Source organism: Gopherus evgoodei, chromosome 14, assembly GCF_007399415.2.
Source record: "Gopherus evgoodei ecotype Sinaloan lineage chromosome 14, rGopEvg1_v1.p, whole genome shotgun sequence".
NCBI classification, from domain to species: Eukaryota; Metazoa; Chordata; order Testudines; family Testudinidae; genus Gopherus; species Gopherus evgoodei.
In genome coordinates this window covers 33,543,045-33,560,525 of record NC_044335.1, presented here as the reverse complement: position 1 = coordinate 33,560,525, position 17,481 = coordinate 33,543,045, and the positions used below count along the sequence as shown (strand labels likewise).

General features: G+C 59.6%; 1 protein-coding gene across 1 annotated transcript in view; it reads right to left on the bottom strand.

The window, feature by feature from the left end:
• ARHGEF40 (Rho guanine nucleotide exchange factor 40) overlaps nucleotides 1–15,542 on the bottom strand; it is a 29,539-nt gene extending 13,997 nt beyond the window's left edge. The window contains exons 1-9 of the mRNA XM_030533059.1: nucleotides 13,599–15,542; nucleotides 12,330–12,447; nucleotides 11,824–11,929; nucleotides 11,256–11,330; nucleotides 10,861–10,977; nucleotides 10,542–10,640; nucleotides 1,804–1,931; nucleotides 615–741; nucleotides 94–222 (exon numbers count right to left, since the gene is read on the bottom strand). Coding sequence (XP_030388919.1) covers nucleotides 94–222; nucleotides 615–741; nucleotides 1,804–1,931; nucleotides 10,542–10,640; nucleotides 10,861–10,977; nucleotides 11,256–11,330; nucleotides 11,824–11,929; nucleotides 12,330–12,433 — 885 coding nt within the window. The 5' untranslated portion in view covers nucleotides 12,434–12,447; nucleotides 13,599–15,542. The remainder of the gene's footprint in view (nucleotides 1–93; nucleotides 223–614; nucleotides 742–1,803; nucleotides 1,932–10,541; nucleotides 10,641–10,860; nucleotides 10,978–11,255; nucleotides 11,331–11,823; nucleotides 11,930–12,329; nucleotides 12,448–13,598) is intronic.
• Between the last annotated feature and the right edge of the window lie 1,939 nt (nucleotides 15,543–17,481).

Below are 17,481 nucleotides of genomic sequence, written 5' to 3'. Positions count from 1 at the left end.
GGCAGTGCCCTCCCAGTATGCAGCGCCCCACCCACACTCTTCTCCTCAGGATTCCTCCCTGCAGCCCTCAAGTGGGTGAGAGATGTGTCTCACCTTGGCGAGGGTGTGAAAAGCATCAAACTTCATCAGCATCTCCTCCACGACCAACACCGAATCCCCCATCTCCATGGGGGTGAAACCTGCCAGCGCCTGCTCCCCATGGTCAGCCAGCCAGCCCACAGCCTGCCAAGACAGAGGGTGAGAGCAACAAGAAGGGGCAGGGGGGCAGGCATGTGGGGGTCAGCACTCCAGGCATGGCGGGGCAGCGGACATGGGGGCTGCCAGACTGCTGGGCACGGGAGTTGGGAGGGGATCTTGGGGAGGGGGTCAGAACCCCAGGCACAGGGGTGGCAGAAGACAGGGAAAGTTTTGGTGCCAGATAGGGAGGGGCACATGGAGGAGGTGTCAAAGTGCCAGGCATGGGGTAGATGAGGCATGTGGGGGCAGCATGCAGCAGGTATGAGGGCTGTCAGTGCTCTGGGCGCGGGGTGGGGAGGAAGGTGAAACACAAAGCAGCACAGTGGGGGGGTAGGGAGGGGGGAAGGTCACCGGGGAAGGTAACAGAGGGGTAGTACCTGTGTCAGCTGCCGGCAGCCCCTCTCCTGCTCCAGCTGCCCCAGGCGCCGATTGCTGAGCTGCACCAGCCTATGAATGGCATCGTCCACCTCCTGATACAAGCTGGCAGCCCTTGCGGCCTGGGCACTGGGCACGGGAAAGGACATCAGCCCCTGCCCCACGTGCTGCCCTTTGTGCCATACCGCTGCCCCACGCCACCCCTCGCACCATAGCACTGCCCCATGCACCATTCCCCCTGCCCCATGTGCCGCCCCTCATGCCGTACTGCTGCCCTACGCGCAGCCCCCAGTACCACGTGCCGCCCCTCGCACTGTACCGCTGCCTCATGCACCATTCCCCCTGCCCCATGTGCCGCCCCTTGTGCCATACCGCTGCCCATGCGCCGTCCCTCGTACCGTACCGCTGCCCCATGCACCGTTCTCCCTGCCCCATGTACTGCCCCTCGTGCCACACCGCTGCCCCATGCACCATTCCCCCAGCCCCGCATGCCGCCCCTCATGCCGTACTGCTGCCCTACGCGCCGCCCCCACTACCACACACCGCTCCTTGCACCGTACCGCTGCCCCATGCACCGTTCTCCCTGCCCCACGTGCCGCCCCTTGTGCCATACCGCTGCCCCATGCGCCGCCCCACACGCAGCCCCTCGTGCCACACCGCTGCCCCATGTGCTGTTCCCCCAGCCCCACGTGCCGCCCCTCATGCCGTACTGTTGCCCTTTGCACCGCCCACTGCCCACGCGCTGCCCCTCATGCCATACCGCTTCACCATGCGCCGCCCCACACGCCGACCCCCAACCCCATGCACCCCCCCACTGCCAACCCCACACTTGCCCAGCCACCCCCATGCTGCCAATTCCATCTAGCCACCGCCCCGCCCCACCAGCCCCCCACACTGTGGCCTGGGGACAGCAAATAGCATGTCACTCCCTGCCTCTCACATCACCACGCCACCAACCTCGTCACCCCCCACTTGCTCCGCCAGGCCACAGGGTATGGGGAAGCTTCTCAGGCCAGTGTGTGCATAAAGGGGGCAGAGACCACCTCTCCCAACTACAACGGGTGAACTCCGGCACAGAGGCCATCCCCCAGCACAGGCTGTGGCGACAACCCGCATGTCGGGCCCAATCCCCTCCCACTGTTAGGCCTGGTCTCCCCTCCCCTCCCGTGTGGAATGCGGGACAGGGGTCACCTGCAGGTTCCTGGTGGGGGAAGTCGAGCCAGCAGGGACCCCCCGCTGCTCTGCAACTCCAGCAGCCATGGGTCTGACAGCAGCTTCTGCATGGCATCCTTGTGCCCAGAGATCTGCACAGAAAGCGCCTGCGGGCACATAACAGTGAGCAATACAACACACCCCCGCACAGCCAGCCTGGCCCGGCCCAAAGCCTCCAGCACAGCCTGGCCTGGCCCAGAGCCACCCAAACAGCCAGTCTGCTCCAGAGCCCCTGCCCAGCCATCATGGCCTGGTCCAGAGCCCCCACAAACAGCCAGCCCAAAGCCCCCCACCCAGCCAGCCCAGAGCCCACCACCCAACCAGCCCAGCTCAGGGCAGAGCCCCCCCTGAACAGCCAGCTTGGCCCAGAGACCCCTGCTTTGCTGACTAAGCCTAGAGCCCCCCACCCAGCTGGCCCAGCCCAGAGCCTCCGCAGGAAGCTCAAGGGGGCCCTGCAGGGGCAGGAGAGTCACAGGGGAGAGCCAGGGAGGTCTGGAGGGCTGCCTGTGTGATGAACTAGGAATGTTCTTAATGTTCCCTCTGAATACTGTGGGGGTGCCTCTGTTCCTGGCCAACCCTCTGTCACCTAGCAACTAATGGCCAGGCCCTTCCCCCTGCAAGGGGATGCTAAAGGTGTGGGAGAACAAAGAGGTCAGGTGACCTCCTGGCCCGGGAAAGGAGGTGGGGCTGGAGGGGTTTTGGGAGTCTGGAGCTGCCTGGGGACGAGGAGTGAAATGCAGACATGGGAGTCTGGCTCACTGCCCCCAGAATGAACCCGGCAGAGGGGTCCGGTTTATGGTACCTACAAGCTCTGTTTTAGACTGTGTTCCTGTCATCTAATAAACCTCTGTGTTACTGGCTGGCTGAGCGTTACATCTGACTGCGAAGTGGGGGGGCAGGACCCTCTGGCTTCCCCAGGACCCCACCTGGGTGGGCTCGCTGTGGGAAATGCACGGAGGGGCAGAGGATGCTGAATGCTCCAAGAAGAGACCCAGGAGGTGAAGACGTGTGAGCTTCTTGCCCTGAACAAGTCTGCTCCAAGAGAGAGGAGGCTCCCGAGAGTCCTGACTGGCTTTGTGGGGAGCAGTTCCAGAGCATCGCCCGGGGACTCCGTGACAACTGGTGGCAGAGGTGAGATGTGCTACACCCCGTGAATGGCGCTGCTTGCAGTAAGTGAGTGGGGAGCAGTAAATCAAAGGAGGGATAATGAGGACCAGGCATGCTGAAGGCTCAAAGAGAGACGGTTTCAGGGGGCGGTTAACCTCTGAGAGTGTGTGACCAGCGAGAGGGACTGTTGGAGTAACAGGGTCCCCCTGAGGACTGCAGCGAGCAGTCTCAGGGGCAGAGGAGCTTGCCGCTCAAACCTGGGAGAGAGAAGGATTTTTGCAGTAGCAGGGTTCCCCTGGGGATTGCAGGAACAGTCCCGGGGCGGAGGAGTCTGCAGCTCGACCTTGGCAAAGAGGTGGTGATCACGAGAAGGGCTGGCACACCAGGGGTTCTTGGAAACCATGGAGGAGCCAAGAGCACACAGGCCTGTGAGTCCAGAGCAACTTGGGAACAGTGAAGTGATGGCCTATCACCATCTCCTTAAGAAGGACATTGTGATCCTGTGCACAAAGAGAGGATTATGCATTGGGAAGTTCACCAAGGCACAGTTGATTGCGCAGTTTGAGGAGGAGGACCCTCTGAGGAGCAGATTCCTGACCCAGATGGGGCCACAAGAGGATCTGGGAGCAGCTGGAGCAGCAGCCAGGCATCCCCAAGAGTCTGGTCCCCAACCAGACGAGGGTCTTCACGACTGGGTACCCCATCAGGGGATCGGAGAAGGATGGGATTGGCGCAGAGCCCGAGAGAGAGAGAGCCTGAGGAAAAGCTGCAGGAGAAGCAGAAACAGCATGGACTGGTGATGGTGGAGCGGAGAGGCATAGGGGGCTTCCCAGGGGTCAGTGCAGAGACATGCCTGGGGTGGCGAGAGCCTGGAACAGAGAGAACTGTGGTGGTGCAGCCGCAGATGCTGAGGGGCTGTGGGACCTGGGTGAAGGTCCCTGGGGTGAAGCCCCTCGCCCTGCCTATGGCCCGGATCCCTCTGAAGACCCAGGAGGGGTCCGGCTGGCTGGTCGTTGGGGTTCTCCAGGATATCGGCTGGGAGGCCCTGTTGGGGGCTGACCCTATCTCTTTGGGACAGGATCCAGACCCTGCTCCTGTAACAGCCAAGGGTTTGAATTTAAATCCAGAGAACCAATTGGCTAGGATGGAAATGGTCAGTGAAAATGCAAAAGATCTGGCTGGCAGGGAGGAGGGGCTGCTGGGCTCAGGATACCTGCCTACCTGTAACCAGCCCCCTGGGGCTGAGCGGGAGAGAGAGAGGCTCCCTGGCCCCCTGTACACCGGAGCTGACGCTGGCTCTGATGCTGTGACCAGAGCAGAGAGCTCGCTGCCTGCCCCACTGGGACAGCAAGGGCAGCGCTGAGCACGGGGGGAGCTGAGACCCCAGCTGAGTGGGGGGACACCCAGGCAGGGCAGGTTGGCTGCCAACCGGTTTGCCTGGTCCAGATGTGCTTCTGGGAAGTAATTACACAGCAGGGAGGGAGCTACCAGGGACAGGGCTCAGGGAGGCTGTGACCCCAGGCCCAGCCAGTGAGAGGGAGCAGGTCCCACTCCCTTCCCCAGCAGCTGAATTCCAGACTGAGCTGCGCAAGGATCCCTCCTTGGACAAGCTGAGGGAACTTGCTGGCCACAGCGCTGCAAACCCCCTTGGGGAAGGCTGCAGGGACAGAGTCCTGCAGGAGAAGGGATTCCTGTACCGGGAATGAGCTCCCCAAGGGGAAGCAGAACTGCAAGGAATCCGGAGGCAGCTGGTGGTGCCCCAGGAATCCACAAGGTTCTTCCCATTCAAGCTGCTGGATGGGAGGAGAGTGAGGGGACCCTGGACCTGAAAGGGGAAGATTGGGAGAAGAAGAGGGAAGACCCCTGTGACATTATTGATATAAACTGGGACCATATAGAACATGGTTTGCAACCAAGGTCCTGTAGTGACACCAAATCTTATGTAAAGGGGGTTATATAAGGTGTCTAAGACCAGGTTATGGGTTGCTGGTTATGATTATGCTGTCTGTACGTCTGTATCATTTTGTAGTTGAAGTTATGAGTATTGGCTGTATACTGTCTGTATTTCAAATTTGTGCTGTAGTTCTGGGAAAAATTCCAGAGAGTTGGTGTTAGCTCTGCCTAGCCTGCTTGATGCCCATTAAGGACCATCAGCTACACAACTGACCCATTGAGAGGAGGCAGATATGCCTTGTAACTCAGCAGGGTGTGCAGGAACTTGCCCATGTGACTGTAGACTCCATTTTGCTGTAATTTTCCACAGTAAGAATAAAGAAGTGTTCTTACACCTGGAAAAGCCTATATAAGGCTGATGCCTCGTCGCCATCTTGTCTTCAATCCTGCTTCTTACCTCTGGAGGGACTTTGCTACAAGCTGAAGCTCTACACAAGGGACTGATGACCCATCCCAGCTGGGGATGTTCTCCAGAGACTTGATTTGAACCTGCAGTTTACTCCATCACTGCTATAAACCTGATCTAAGAACTTTGCCATTACTGTATGTAATTGATTCCATTTAACCAATTCTAGCTCTCATCTCTACCTTTTTCCCTTTATGAATAAACCTTTAGATTTTAGATTCTAAAGGATCGGCAACAGCATGATTTGAGGGTAAGATCTGATGTGTATATTGACCTGGGTCTGGGGCTTGATTCTTTGGAATTGAGAGAACCTTTTTCTTTTATTCGGGTGTTGGTTTTCATAACCATTCTTCCCCAGGACGAGTGGGACTGGTGGTGATACTGGGAGACTGGAGTGTCTAAGGAAATTGCTTGTGTGACTTGTGGTTGGCCAGTGGGGTGAAACCGAAGTCATTTTTGTATGGCTGGTTTGGTCTGCCTTAGAGGTGGAAAGACCCCAGCCTTAGGCTGTGACTGCCTTGTTTGAGCAATTGGTCCTGAATTGGCATTCTCAGTTGGGTCCCGCCAGAACCACATCATCACAACCCCCTGGGGGATCTCTTCCCTGAGGTGGGAGCCAATCTCCCCATCAGTTGTTCCCCATTCAGAGTCACTGGGAAAGCAGCCCAGAACCTGAAGAGAGAGGTCAAGGACCTGCTGGCTTTAAATGTGATCCAGCCGTTTTACAGCCCATGGGCCTCACCCATGGGGCTGGTCCCCCAGGAAGATGGGATGATCTGGTTTAGTGGGGACCTTCTGAAGCTTAAAGCCATCACGGTGTCCGATGCCTACCCCATGCCTACGCCTGGGGAGATTCTAGATAAGCTGAGGGGGGTGGAGAACTTGGCCCTGGTACACTGATAACATGTGCATCTTTAGCCAGACCTGGGAGGAACAGGTGTCCCAGATGAAGAGGGTGCTGGGCTGCCTCAAGGAGGTGAGACTGACGGTAAAAGCTGGAAAGTGTAAGGTGGGGATGGCAGAGGTGTTGTATCTGGGCCACAAGGTGGGGAGCAGCTGCCTAAGCCCAGAGAAGGCCAAGACCAAGATGGGAGCTCTTAACCAAGAGAGCCCGAATCGCAGCCCAGAGTGCTGGGAAAAGACCCAATCCCAGTTTGAACCCCAGGGATATAGGGTGGCAAAAGGGTTTGGGCCACATAAACCTTCCCATGTGCGGCCTGCGAGTGCCATCAAGCACACCTGACCTAAGGGAGGGTGCAAAACTGGATTGTCCTGGTGTAACTCACACCAAGGAATGGGAGAGATGCTGGGGCATCCATGGGAACGTTGGTGGGTTCGAACTTCCTCAGGTCACTGGCTGAAGTGACCTCGCTCAGTTCGGTCTCGAAGGGGGGAGAGATGTGACGAACTAGGAATGTTCTTAACGTTCCCTCTGAATACTGTGGGGGGGCCTCTGTTCCTGGCCGACCCTCTGTCACCTAGCAACTAATGGCCAGGCCCTTCCCCCTGCAAGGGGATGCTAAAGGTGTGGGAGAACAAAGAGGTCAGGTGACCTCCTGGCCCAGGAAAGGAGGTGGGGCTGGAGGGGTTTTGGAAGTCTGGAGCTGCCTGGGGACGAGGAGTGAAGTGCAGACGTGGGGGTCTGGCTCACTGCCCCCAGAATGGACCTGGCCGAGGGGTCCGGTTCATGGTACCTACAAGCTCTGTTTTAGACTGTGTTCCTGTCATCTAACAAACCTCTGTGTTACTGGCTGGCTGAGCGTCATGTCTGACTCCAAAGTGAGGGAGCAGGACCCTCTGGCTTCCCCAGGACCCCACCTGGGTGGACTTGCTGTGGGAAGCGCACGGAGGGGCAGAGGATGCTGAATGCTCCAAGGAAAGACCCAGGAGGTGAAGACGTGTGAGCTTCTTGCCCTGGAAAATCTGTTCCAAGGGAGAGGAGGCTCCCCAGAGTCCTGACTGGCTTTGTGGGGAGCAGTTCCAGAGCATCGCCTGGGGACTCCGTGACAGCGTGGGAATACAAGGTGGCAGGAGACCTATAAGGGGAGGAGAGGACAGTTGTAGAGGGGCTGGGGAGCAAGGGAGTCACGGGAAGTGCTAGGCAGAGATGGTCTCCACCTAACGAAGAGAGGGAAGAGCATCTTCGCAAGCAGGCTGGCTAACCTAGTGAGGAGAGCTTTAAACTAGGTTCACCGTGGGAAGGAGACCAAAGCCCTGAAGTAAGTGGGGAAGTGGGATCCTGGGAGGAAGCGCGAGCAGGAGAGCACAAGAGGGGAGGACTCCTGCCTCATACTGAGAAAGCAGGATGATCAGTGAGTTATCTTAAGTGCCTACACACAAACGCAAGAAGCCTGGGAAACAAGCAGGGAGAACTGGAAGTCCTGGCACAGTCAAGGAACTATGATGTGACTGGAATAACAGAGACTTGGTGGGATAACTCACATGACTGGAGCACTGTCATAGACGGATATAAACTGTTCAGGAAGGACAGGCAGGGCAGAAAAGGTGGAGGAGTTGCATTGTATGTAAGAGAGCAGTATGACTGCTCAGAGCTCCGGTGTGAAACTGCAGAAAAACATGAGAGTCTCTGGATTAAGTTTAGAAGTGTGAGCAACAAGGGTTATGTAAAGGGGGGAGTCTGCTATAGACCACCAGACCAGGGGGATGAGGTAGACGAGGCTTTCTTCCGGCAACTAGCAGAAGTTACTAGATCGCAGGCCCTGGTTCTCATGGGAGACTTTAGTCACCCTTGTATCTGCTGGGAGAGCAATACAGTGGTGCACAGACAATCCAGAGAGTTTTTGGAAAGTGTAGGGGACAATTTCTTGGTGCAAGTGCTGGAGGAACCAACTAGGGGCTGTGTTCCTCTTGACCTGCTGCTCACAAACAGGGAAGAATTGGAAGGGGAAGTAGAAGTGGGTGGCAACCTGGGCAGCAGTGACCATAAGATGGTCGAGTTCAGGATCCTGACAAAAGGAAGAAAGGAGAGCTGCAGAATACAGACCCTGGACTTCAGAAAAGCAGACTGTGACTCCCTCAGGGAACTGATGGGCAGGATCCCCTGGCAGAATAACATGAGGGGCAAAGGAGTCCAGGAGAGCTGGCTGTATTTTAAAGAATCCTTATTGAGGTTGCAGGCACAAACCATCTGATGTGTAGCAAGAATAGTAAATATGGCAGGTGACCAGTTTGGCTTAACAGTGAAATCCTTGCTGATCTTAAACACAAAAAAGAAGTTACATGAAGTGGAAGATTGGACAAATAACCGGGGAGGAGTATAAAAATATTGCTCAGGCATGCAGGAGTGAAATCAGGAAGGCCAAATCACACTTGGAGTTGCAGCTAGCAAGAGATGTTAAGAGTAAGAAGAAGGGTTTCTTCAGGTATGTTAGCAACAAGAAGAAAGTCAAGGAAAGTGTGGGCCTCTTATTGAATGAGGGAGGCAACCTAGTGACAGAGGATGTGCAAAAAGCTAATGTACTCAATGCTTTTTTTGCCTGTCTTCACGAACAAGGTCAGCTCCCAGACTGCTGCACTGGACAGCAGAGCATGGGGAGGAGGTGACCAGCCCTCTGTGGAGAAAGAAGTGCTTCAGGACTATTTAGAAAAGCTGGATGAGCACAAGTCTATGGGGCTGAATGCGCTGTATCCAAGGGTGCTAAAGGAGTTGGCGGATGTGATTGCAGAGCCATTGGCCATTATCTTTGAAAACTCATGGTAATCGGGGGAGGTCGCAGATGACTGGAAAAAGGTTAACGTAGTGCCCATCTTTAAAAAAGGGAAGGAGGAGGATCCAGGGAACTACAGGCCAGTCAGCCTCACCTCAATCCTTGGAAAAATCATGGAGCAGGACGTCAAGGAATCAATTCTGAAGCACTTAGAGGAGAGGAGAGTGGTCAGGAACAGTCAGCATGGATTCACCAAGGGCAAGTCATGCCTGACTAACCTAATTGCCTTATATGACGAGATAACTGGGTCTGTGGATGAGGGGAAAGCAGTGGATTTGTTATTCCTTGACTTTAGCAAAGGTTTTGATACAATCTCCCACAGTATTCTTGCCAACAAGTTAAAGAAGTATGGGCTGGATGATTGGACTATAAGATGGATAGAAAGCTGGCTAGATCATCGGGCTCAACGGGTAGTGATCAATGGCTCGATGTCTAGTTGGCAGCCAGTATCAAGCGGAGTGCCCCAAGTATCGGTCCTGAGGCCAGTTTTGTTCAATATCTTCATTAATGATCTGGACGATGGCGTAGACTGCATCCTCAGCAAGTATACAGATGACACTAAACTGGGAGGAGCGGTAGATACGCTGGAGGGTAGGAACGGGATACAGAGGGACCTAGACAAATTAGAGGATTGGGCCAAAAGAAATCTGAAAAGGTTCAACAAGGACAAGTGCAAAGTCCTGCACTTAGGACAGAAGAATCCCATGCACTGCTACAGACTAGGGACCGAATGGGTAGCCAGCAGTTTTGCAGAAAAGGACCTAGGGGTTACAGTGGACGAGAAGCTGGATATGAGTCAACAGTGCGCCCTTGGTGCCAAGAAGGCTAATGGCATTTTGGGCTGTTTAAGTAGGGGCATTGCCAGCAGATTGAGGGATGTGATCATTCAACTCTATTTGACATTGGTGAGGCCTCATCTGGAGCACTGTGTCCAGTTTTGGGCCCTAAACTACAAGAAGGATGTGGACAAATTGGAAAGAGTCCAGCTGAGGACAACAAAAATGATTAGGGAGCTGGAGCACATGACTTATGAGGAGAGGCTGAGGGAACTGGGATTGTTTAGTCTGCAGAAGAGAAGAATGAGGGGGGATTTGATAGCTGCTTTCAACTACCTGAAAGGGGGTTCCACAGAGGATGGAGCTCGGCTCTTGTCAGTGGTACCAGATGACAGAACAAGGAGTAATGGTCTCAAGTTGTAGTGGGGGAGGTTTAGGTTGGATATTAGGAAAACTTTTTCGTTGGATATTAGGAAAACTTTTTCACTAGGAGGGTGGTGAAGCACTGGAATGGGTTACCTAGGGAGGTGGTGGAATCTCCATCTCTAGAGGTTTTTAAGGTCAGGCTTGACAAAGCCCTGGCTGGGATGATTTAGTTGGCAATTGGTCCTGTTTTGAGCAGGGAGTTGGACTAGATGACCTCCTGAGGTCCCTTCCAACCCTGATATTCTATGAGGGCCAAGCAGCACCGAGCTGCAAGGGGACCCAGAGTGTGGGGAAGGTGAGCTGCATAGGGGTGTCACGTACCTCGTCACTCTCGGCCAATTCCAATGCCTCCAACTCAGCACTGGCCACTTGCACCGACTGGATCACACCCTGGCAGAGCCCGCAGAGCCGCTCCAGCGCCTGCAGGGAGAGACAGTGGGCAGCGAGGGGGACACAGACCCCTGGAGGAGATAGCGGGAAGGGGACTGGGATTCAGCCAGGGGTACTGTGGGGGGAAATGTGCCACCTCTAGTTACATGGGAGGCTGTGTGACACAGTTTGCTGCAGGGGGTGGGGGTTGTGGAGGTGTTGGGGTGCTGCAGGGGTGCTGGAGGGCTATGGGGTCACTCCTAGTTCTCACCTGGCACATCTTTACCCACTGGGTCTGCGAGTGCTGCAGGGTCCCGCCCAGAGTCGTTTGCAGCTGCTCTGGGTCCACAAACTGGGGCAGGTCGCCTGGGGAGAGCACGAGTGCCTCCTGGGGAAAGGAGCAGGGCGTCACCAAGCAGGGAATCCCCACTGCCTCCCCCAGCTAGGGGAAAACCTGCCACCCCTCTGCTACCGGCCAGGGATCCCCCTCCCATTATCCCCCCCATAGGGAACCCCCTACACACCCTCCCAGCTGCTCCTGCCAGGCAGGAAACCCCTCTCATTATCTTCCCCCCTCCAGGCAGGGAATCCCTCCAACACCCTCCCAGCACTCTCACTCTAGTTCAGGTGCTGTCAGTCCTTTCTATCCCACCCTGATGCCTCTACCTGAATGAGGGGCAGCTCCTCGCCCTCCGGTGGGGCCAGCACCAGCAGGCGGCTAACAGGAGCTGGTGAAGCCTCCTGCAAGGCGAGAAGAAATCAGGCTGCCACCCCAGTGCCCAGGGCAGGGGAGGGGGGCAGGCAGGGGGCAAAGGTGTTCCTTGGAGTCCTTGCAGGGCTGGGGAGGGGCCATGCATAGAAAGTGCAGGCAGTGGGGGGAGCTTTGCACCATGGGGAGGAGGAGTTACTGTGGGGCAAGGGGCAGCATGGGGCCATGTGGGGGGCAGTGCAGGCTGTAGGCAGGGAGCCATGCGCCGTGAGGCAGGGCAGGAGGAGCAGCATGGTACCATGTGGGAGGCAAGCAAGGGGGGGAGGGGTCATTGCAGGGGAAGCTGGGTGGCTGTGTTGGGTGCTTGCAGGACTGGCAGCCGTGCAGGAGGTGGTGAGGCAGGGCTGGGCTCCACGGGGGACCTGGTGGTCAGTGAGGGGGAGAACCAGAGAACCGTTAGAGGGGGTAGGAAGGGGACTGTGCAGGTGGAGGTGGCAATGCTGGGGGGTCTGTCTGGGGCAGTACCTGCAGCTCCTGCAGGGCTGGCAGCAGTGCAGGGGGTTGGGGGGGCAGAGCCCCCCCTTGCCGCAGATCCAGCAGCACCGTCAGCCCCAGCTCCTGCTGCTCCTTCCTACAGGGGAGAGGACAGTGAGGGGTTAATGGGGTGACAGCTCTCACCCCCAGTAGGGGATGGGGCGAGGTGTGCAGCATGGGGCAGTTGTGGGGTTGGTGTAGGGAGCATGGGGGTTTATGTAGGGAGGACGGTGTGAGACGTGGGGATGAGGCTGTGGGGGAAGGAGGAGTGCGGGCTGTGTGGAAGGAGCTAGTGTGGGGGAAGACATTAAAAGTGGAGGGGATGTATGTGGGAGGGCTGGGGTCTCCCTGTTGGTGTTACCTGAGCAGCAAATGCAGGTATCGCAGGGCCTGGCTCAGCTCCCCCTGCACTGGGAGGGGTTGGCAGGGATACATGGGGGAGGTGGTGTAGGGATGGAGGGGGATGGATGTGGGAGGACTGGGGTCTCTGGCATTACCTGAGCAGCGAATGCAGGTACCGCAGGGCCTGGCTCAGTTCCCCCTGGGCTGGGGCCGGCTCCCCTGGGGGCTGGGGGGTGACAGTCAGCAAGGCCCTTCCCATCCGGTCTACTCCGCCTGCAGGGGCAAGGTAGGCTGAAGGAGGCCGTGAGCCGGGGCAGGGCCCATGACACACACACACCCACCCCAGGAGCAGGCAGAGGAAAGACAGCTGTGGGGCAGCCCTAGGGCGGTGAGAGTGAGCAGTTCTATTCTGTGCTCCCAGAAGCTGGGCCAAGCAAGGAGAGCGGCTGCTTGGGGTCTTCCACTGTGCTTGGTGTGAGCTAGCAGGTGGCAGAAGGGGAGTCTCTCTCCCCCCCACCCCACAAAGGGGAACAGAGGATCCCAGAGGAAAATGCTCCTCCATGATCCCTACAGGACCCCTCCCCGCTGTACTGGACTCTCCACTCCCCACCCAGCAGGAGCCCCCATTCCCCCCCCCCGGCCCTTGCTCTGTTCCCCTGCGGTGCCAGGCACTCTAGCTCTGCCCCTTGGGAGATGCCCAGCTGTAGAAACCCCCTGCCCCAGACAGTCAGGCCACTGCACGGAACCCAGGAGCATTCTTTCCCTCAGGCAGCCACGGCCTCCTTCCCGTGCCACAGCTCTCCGAGGCTGCCAGCCCCATGCCACGTGGGGCCCTGGGCAGAGGGGCATGGCCAGCACAGCGTGGCACACAGGGCTCGCATGCTCTGTTCAACTGCCCCAGTAGCTGAGCACCGAGCTCTGGCTCTGACCCCTGCCCCATGGGCTGCACCCACATTACTGTATCTGCCTGTAAAGGAGGGCCTGAGGCCAGGCTGCCTGGGAAGGGACGGAAAGAATGAACAAGAAGCACAAGGGTGCAACTCAGGAGCCCCAGCCAAGGGACTCCAGGCCCCTTGGGCACAATTTGCCCAAGACCAAAGCAGCTCCAGACCCCAGGACCTCCTAGCTGCCAGCCAGCGTCCTCTCTGCTGGGCCCCAGTCCATCCGGCCATCAGCACCGCACCTGCGCTGGGCTGTCCTTGGCCTGGCCGGCTCCAGGACGCCGGGTTTGTCCAGGGCCCAGGCAGCTCCCTCAGTGCACTTAGGTTGACAGGGCTCCAGGCCCAAACAGAGGAGGAGAGTGACCCGCTTCAAGGCGACAGGAAGGACATGAGGGTGGCAGTGCTGCTACACCAGGCTCCAGGGTGCCAGCCCTCCCCCGTCCATGTACCTAGCCGCTAACCAGCTTAGGCCCAGGCACTCACCTGTCAGCTGGAAGATGCCTGAGCGCAAAAGCTCCCAGTCTACATCTTGCCCCACAGGGGCCGAGGTGGGGGGCAGGGATTCCACGGGGCAGCTGGTTCTTGCACCCCCTGTGAGGGGCAAAGCACTCTCCACAAATGGGGCTGCACCAGCACCAACAGCCTCCGTCCTCTCCAGGGATTCAGGGGCAACCTGTTCCTCTGCGCCAGTGGGGACAGCAGCCTCTGCCAGGGCAGCTGTGAGGGCCCCCAGCCCGGGGCAGTCAGAACAAGTCTCTTCCTCTGGGTTTGGGGGGATGGCCCCCTCTCCTGGGGTGGGGGCAACGGAGAGTCTGGTGCCAGAGGGGCTGTCCGGCTCTGTGCTGCTGGGGGGGATGGCCCGCTCTCCTGGGGTAGGGGCAACGGAGAGTCTGGTGCCAGAGGGGCTGTACGGCTCTGTGCTGCTGGGGGGGATGGCCCCCTCTCCTGGGGTAGGGGCAACGGAGAGTCTGGTGCCAGAGGGGCTGTCCGGCTCTGTGCTGCTAGGGGGGGTGGCCCCCTCTCCTGGGGTGGGGGCAACGGAGAGTCTGGTGCCAGAGGGGCTGTCCGGCTCTGTGCTGCTGGGGGGGATGGCCCCCTCTCCTGGGGTGGGGGCAACGGAGAGTCTGGTGCCAGAGGGGCTGTCCGGCTCTGTGCTGCTGGGGGGGATGGCCCGCTCTCCTGGGGTAGGGGCAACGGAGAGTCTGGTGCCAGAGGGGCTGTCCGGCTCTGTGCTGCTGGGGGGGATGGCCCGCTCTCCTGGGGTAGGGGCAACGGAGAGTCTGGTGCCAGAGGGGCTGTCCGGCTCTGTGCTGCTGGGGGGGATGGCCCCCTCTCCTGGGGTGGGGGCAACGGAGAGTCTGGTGCCAGAGGGGCTGTCCGGCTCTGTGCTGCTGGGGGGGATGGCCCCCTCTCCTGGGGTAGGGGCAACGGAGAGTCTGGTGCCAGAGGGGCTGTCCGGCTCTGTGCTGCTGGGGGGGATGGCCCCCTCTCCTGAGGTGGGGGCAATGGAGAGTCTGGTGCCAGAGGGGCTGTCTGGCTCCCTGCGGCTGGGGGGGATGGCCCCTTCTCCTGGGGTGCGGGCAATGGGGAGTCCAGTGCCAGAGGCATTGCCCCCCTCTGTGCTGTTGAGGAGAACACTCGCTTCTCCTGGGGTGGTGGCAACAGGCTGTTTGGTGCCAGAGGGGCTGCCTTCTTCTTTGGTGCTGGGGGGGACACCCCCCTCTCCTGGGGTGGGGACAACAGGGAGTCCAGTGCCAGCAGGGATACCCACCTCTTTGGTGCCAGCCGGGGAGTCGTCCACCCCTGCCCCAGGAGACCCAGGCTCCTTCCAATCCACACTGGTGGGGCAGCCACTCCCTCCCCACTTTCTCCTCCTGCGATTGCCCTTGGCAGACCGGTGTGGCAGCCCTGGAGCAGAGTCCCCAACGGCTCCTTGCTGGGGGCTAGTCCTGGCTCCTGGTGGCTCTGCTCTGGCTGGACTCAGGTCCAGGCTGAGAGCCTCTGGCCGGGGGCTGCTCGGCCTTGGAAGGCCTTGGCTCTGTTCCCGTTGCCTGGGGCTAGGCCATGCAGCTCGCCCTGCCGCCTGCCCCGCTCCCTCACTGAGCCCCTGCACCTCAGCCACAGTGCTGGGCTCAGGAGAGATGGCTGGGGGGCCAGGGTCCCCGCTCCGCTGTACCTCCCCAGGGCTGCAATCCCCTCCTTGCTCCCTCTCCCCAGGGACTCCATCTCGCTGCTTCTCCGCAGGGTCCCTGCTCCGCTGCACCTCCCCAAGGCTGCTATCCCCTCCTTGCTGCCTCTCCCCAGGGACTCCATCTCGCTGCTTCTCCTCAGGGTCCCTGCTCCGCTGCACCTCCCCAAGGCTGCAATCCCCTCCTTGCTGCCTCTCCCCAGGGACCCCATCCCGCTTCTTCACCTCAGAGTCTCTGCCCCACTTCTCCTTCTTGAGGCTGGGATCCCCTCCCCGCCACCCCTCCGGAGGGTCCCCACCCTGCTGCTCATCCCCCAGGGTGGGATCCCCTGCCCTCTCCCCAGTGCCTCCTCCCCACCATCTCTCCCTAGGGAGACGCCCCTCTTTGCCCTGACTCTGTGCTGCCACTTTGTGTACAGGGCCTCCCCGATCCTGCCCATCCCCCTGGCTGGCCCTCAGCCCTCCAGTCTCCCCGTATGGCCTCTCTAGGTCCCAGCCCCGAAGGAGCCCTGCTTGGCCGGGATCCACCCCTGGCCGCCCCCCTTCCCAGGTTCTGCGGGGCCGATTCCTGGGCAGAGTCTCCTCCCGGCTGGGCTTGTGGTGTAGCCAGGCACGGTGGCGCCGGTTGCGGCCCTTGCCCTGGCCCTTGCGGGTAGGCAGGGTACGGCTCTGGGAACTGGGGGACACTGGGGTTGAGGGGGCATTGTGCCGGGGCGGGCTGATTTCCAGGAGCTGCACGTACTCCCCCTCCAGGCCCCCACCCTCTGTCTCCTGGCTCTCCCCGCCTGAGTGGCGCCCGTCCCCAGGGCTGCGAGCTCCCAGCACCTCAGGGCTGGGTCCTGGCAGGCAACGCCGCCCCACCATGAAGCTGCCATGGTGCACGAACTGCGGGCAGATGAGTTCAGTCCAGGGCAGGCGCAGAATCCGCTCTTCAGCTGCCAGCAGGCAATGCTCCAGCCGCCCGGCCCGCCGGTCTTTGTTGATGCCGTTCAGCCACTCAGCAGTGAAGAGGAAGGGGTAGGCGTCAGGCAGCACCGGCAGCTCCTGCACGCTGCGCCCGTCCGGCGACAGGCACTTGAGCACCAGGCGGGGGGCGCGGGACAGGTAGGGGGTCACCTGCAGGTAGAAGTCACCAGGACACAGCTGCTGCCAGGGCAGGGAGCTGAGCTGCACCACCACCTTCTCGTGCAGACAGAGTGGCCAGCCCTCATGGTAGAACACAAACCCGCTGTACTGGGCCTGACAGGAGAGAGAGATGGAGTCGGGGGGAGCACAACCTGGGGCACTTGGTCCTGTGCCTGCGAGGCCAAATGCACCTCTTCATGCACTGGGCCTGCAGCTAGATGCCGGGCCTGTAGCCGCCCGCCCCTTCCACCCGCCGGACCCGCGGACGGACGCCTGCCCCTTCCACCCGCCGGGCCCGCGGACGGACGCCCGCCCCCTCCACCCGCCGGGCCCGCGGACGGACGCCCGCCCGCTCCACCCGCCGGGCCCGCGGACGGACGCCCGCCCGCTCCACCCGCCGGGCCCGCGGACAGACGCCCGCCCGCTCCACCCGCCGGGCCCGCGGACAGACACCCCCATGAATCAGGCCTGCAGACAGACACATATCCCTTCATGCACCGGGCCCAACCCACAGACACATGCCCCTCAACACGCCGGGCCCACAGACACCCCCACCTTCCTGTACCGTGCCAGACACACATCCTTGCACACACATACATATGGATGGACAGATGGAGGCACAAACAGACTCACACAGGCCTCCTGTTGAATGCGTGCCAGGATGTGCTTGGCAGGTATGAGGAACTCAATGGTGTAGCGCAGGGCATCCTCCCGGTACGTCCGCTCCACTACCTCGAACACCTGCCCCAGCAGCGTGGGTGCTGTGCCCACAAAGGGCGGGTACAGGGCTGAGAGTGTGTTCTGCACACAGTCCTCCACTGGCTCGGGCTCCTGTGGGGAAGGGCGACACAGCACTGCCCTAAAGACTTGCCACACTCCCCTCCCAGTTCAGAGAGAGAACCCAGGAGTCCTGGTGCACAGCTCCCAGACCCCCAGCTCTAACCCACCAGACCCCACCGCCTCTCAGCTCAGAGAGAGAACCCAGGAGTCCTGGTGCACAGCTCCCAGACCCCCAGCTCTAACCCACCAGACCCCATCGCCTCTCAGCTCAGA